The sequence below is a fragment of the Caenorhabditis briggsae genome (assembly GCF_000004555.2).
Source record: "Caenorhabditis briggsae complete genome, chrX, whole genome shotgun sequence".
In the NCBI taxonomy this organism is placed as follows: domain Eukaryota; kingdom Metazoa; phylum Nematoda; class Chromadorea; order Rhabditida; family Rhabditidae; genus Caenorhabditis; species Caenorhabditis briggsae.
This window is the reverse complement of record NC_013491.2, coordinates 20561968-20565697: the sequence shown is the minus strand read 5'-3', so window position 1 is coordinate 20565697 and position 3730 is coordinate 20561968. Positions and strand designations below refer to the sequence as shown.

Genomic DNA, 3730 nt, shown 5'->3' with positions numbered 1-3730 from the left:
TTTCACCACCATTTTTGTAATGAGAGGGTCTAATTGGTTATTGAGTCTTTTTTCGAAAAGATAGGAAACCAATATAATACGAAAAAATGTCCATTTTCTTCTCTTTCCTCTCGTTTCAGATTTTGGATATTGTAGGCAGAAAAACGATTATGTAAACGACTCCAAATTGCTGTCATTACACTCGAAAGGCCCCTTCCCATTCCTTTCATCCTAAACATACTCACTTCGCCTGGATTTGTGCTAAGTGCTCGGCTCTATTCATCGAATTCTATTCTAATTCAACTTCTTCGAGAGTACGGTGCTACTTTATTATCCATTTTGCATAGACCGCTTCTCTCATATATAAATATTACAAGATGTTGGCTGTTTTTCTTTTCATACAATTGTTGATAGTGAATATCATTCTTGGATAAATTTTAGTGTACCTATTTATCAAATTCTTAGAGCTCCTTACAGGGTGGCCGATAAGTATAGGACGTTTTGAAAGTGCTCCCATTTTTTCAATTTGAGGATTTTTCGAGAACAACCTTTATTAAACAACAAAAAATAAGCAGAAAATTTGATTTTACAAGAGAATTTCGAAGTTGGATCCACGAGCTTTGACACGGCTCTCAAACGTTTCTTCACCGAATTGACAGTGCGCCGCAGGTATCCGTCGTCGATCGAAGCCCATGCTACCTCGAGAGCGGCCTTCAAGTCATCGACAGTAGCAAAAACTTTTCCCGCGATCTTCCCTTCCAACATGCCCCAAACGCTGAAATCCATCGGATTGAGATCCGGGCTGAAGCAGGCCACAAGTTCTTGTCCAGGAATCCAGGGAAATGCGCCTCCAAGACGGCCAATGTCGATCTCGAGCCATGGGACGGTGCCCAGTCTTGTTGAAGGATAAATGGACCACCAGCAAAGTGCTGAGTGACCCAGGGTAACAAATTATCCATCAACACAATCTTTTGGTACACCTCCGAGTTGATTTTCACATTTCTTTCAATGAAAACCAACGGAGTTTTACCGGTTTCCGTGATACCGGCCCAAACAATGACACTTTTCGGGAAAAGGCGGTTATGGGCAAGACGACGTTTCGGAGACATGCTGTCATCTTTTGACAATAACTGTCTCTGGTTTTGACGGTTGGGAAGAGGTTCAATAGTGAAGATCTTCTCGTCTGTCCAGATAACGTCAGAGACGCGGCGCACTTGAAAGTGCTGGAGTAATTTTCGGCATTTTTCGAGTCGCATCGCTTTCGATTTGTCCGAGAGGTACTGTCCACGACGTAGTTTGTAACTTTTGAGCTTCAAGTCGTTCTTGACAATCGATTGGACAGTGGATCGGGCAATTCCAAGCTGTGACGCCATCCTATTGAGACTCAATCCATCATTTCGAATGATCCGTTTCTTGATGATTGCACGAGTATTCCGGGTGTTGACAGAACGTGGACGTCCGCTTTTTTTTTACTTCAGAAGCATCTCCTGCTTTTTGATAGCAGCGACAACGTTTCGAACCGTCGAAGACGAAATTTGAAGGCGTCGAGCGATCTCAGCACTTCCAAGGCCTCTCTTGAACAAGAGTTCAATGGAAGGACGATGAGGAGAACTTTTCATAGCTCGGCGATATGGAGAAGTGAGAACAAATGACTGAGAAGCTTACTTATATAGTCTCTGGACTTTCGAAAAGTTTCGAAATTTTTCGAAAATATCCCTTGGCACCGTGCCAGGGAACGCTGAAAGCGAGCGTCCTATACTTATCGGCCACCCTGTATGATCGAGATCGTTCTAGCATTGACGTAAGTTCAATTTGTTTCAAGAGAAGAGAACTGCTCAGAATATTCTAGAAAATTGAGAAACGCGTACGATAGAAAGACCAGAATGATTATAGCAGCGTTTGTAAGTCCACAAGTGGTTAGTTCATCTTGATTTTAATTTTAGAACGAAACCTGCCCTGCGTGTATTGCCAAGTGCGATCATCCGGTGGTTATTGTTGGCTGCCGACATCAGTTTTGTCGTGGGTCAACCAAATTTTTCTAATTTCAGGAAGTTCAAAGCCTAAATGAAGTTTTGAAAAGTAGAAGCTAATTAGCAATTTAAAGAACTCTAATAGTAATGTCGCACTAACTTTGAAATTCTGAACGACGTTAATAAAAGAAATAAGAAGATAAAAATGCAGAACAAGTATTCGATGTTTATGGTATTCATGGATGTTTATGGTATTCTGGTAGATTATTAATAGCAGAAAGATAATTATGGGTGAAATAACAGCATATGTTGAATTTGGATACATGGGTAACCTGATTTTCAGATGAGTAACTTAAGGAAATAATCTTTCAGAAGATTGTTTTGTGAACTTGTGGGAAACCGCATTCAAACGTAACCCGAAAGAACTGCTCACTTGTTGCTTTTGCAGAAATCCGGTTGGTTACAAAACTAGTTACTCATCTGAAAATCAGGTTACCCATGTATCCAAATTCAACATATGCTGTTATTTCACCCATAATTATCTTTCTGCTATTAATAATCTACCAGAATACCATAAACATCCATGAATACCATAAACATCGAATAATTGTTCTGCATTTTTATCTTCTTATTTCTTTTATTAACGTCGTTCAGAATTTCAAAGTTAGTGCGACATTACTATTAGAGTTCTTTAAATTGCTAATTAGCTTCTACTTTTCAAAACTTCATTTAGGCTTTGAACTTCCTGAAATTAGAAAAATTTGGTTGACCCACGACAAAACTGATGTCGGCAGCCAACAATAACCACCGGATGATCGCACTTGGCAATACACGCAGGGCAGGTTTCGTTCTAAAATTAAAATCAAGATGAACTAACCACTTGTGGACTTACAAACGCTGCTATAATCATTCTGGTCTTTCTATCGTACGCGTTTCTCAATTTTCTAGAATATTCTGAGCAGTTCTCTTCTCTTGAAACAAATTGAACTTACGTCAATGCTAGAACGATCTCGATCATAAGGAGCTCTAAGAATTTGATAAATAGGTACACTAAAATTTATCCAAGAATGATATTCACTATCAACAATTGTATGAAAAGAAAAACAGCCAACATCTTGTAATATTTATATATGAGAGAAGCGGTCTATGCAAAATGGATAATAAAGTAGCACCGTACTCTCGAAGAAGTTGAATTAGAATAGAATTCGATGAATAGAGCCGAGCACTTAGCACAAATCCAGGCGAAGTGAGTATGTTTAGGATGAAAGGAATGGGAAGGGGCCTTTCGAGTGTAATGACAGCAATTTGGAGTCGTTTACATAATCGTTTTTCTGCCTACAATATCCAAAATCTGAAACGAGAGGAAAGAGAAGAAAATGGACATTTTTTCGTATTATATTGGTTTCCTATCTTTTCGAAAAAAGACTCAATAACCAATTAGACCCTCTCATTACAAAAATGGTGGTGAAAAGGAGTCGTTGAATGATTCTCTGATTTCCAAACTCGTTGAAATGGATTCAGATTGTTCCAGTGATATTGCTTTTTGATTTAGAAAACAAAACAGTTTTGATACAAAAAATTTATTGAATATGCGTTTTCAGAGAAAAGGAAAGACAGTCAGATTTTACTGAGATATAGAAGGGTTAAGATCAAAAGGGGAGAGGTGGGTGTTGGGATATGAATTTGTGATCTAAAATGGAGAAGATTAGAAGAGAATGGTTAATATGAAAAAAAGTGAGAATCAGAAACTTATTAAATCGCAAAGCCCATACGAATTTTTA

At 38.6% G+C, this 3730-nt stretch overlaps 2 protein-coding genes across 2 annotated transcripts in view; one reads left to right on the top strand and one right to left on the bottom strand.

Moving 5' to 3' along the window:
• Positions 1-214, top strand: part of CBG10216 — a gene marked incomplete at both ends in the record, with an annotated part of 1800 nt that extends 1586 nt beyond the window's left edge. The window contains one exon of the mRNA XM_045240719.1: positions 120-214. Within this exon, the coding sequence (XP_045094243.1) occupies positions 120-214 (95 nt within the window). The remainder of the gene's footprint in view (positions 1-119) is intronic.
• A 478-nt stretch (positions 215-692) lies between these two features.
• CBG10215 lies at positions 693-1352 on the bottom strand (the record flags this gene model as incomplete). The annotated part of the gene is made up of 1 exon (XM_002631908.1): positions 693-1352. One exon carries the CDS (start codon positions 1350-1352, stop codon positions 693-695), a length of 660 nt encoding a protein of 219 aa, XP_002631954.1.
• Positions 1353-3730: the final 2378 nt, after the last annotated feature.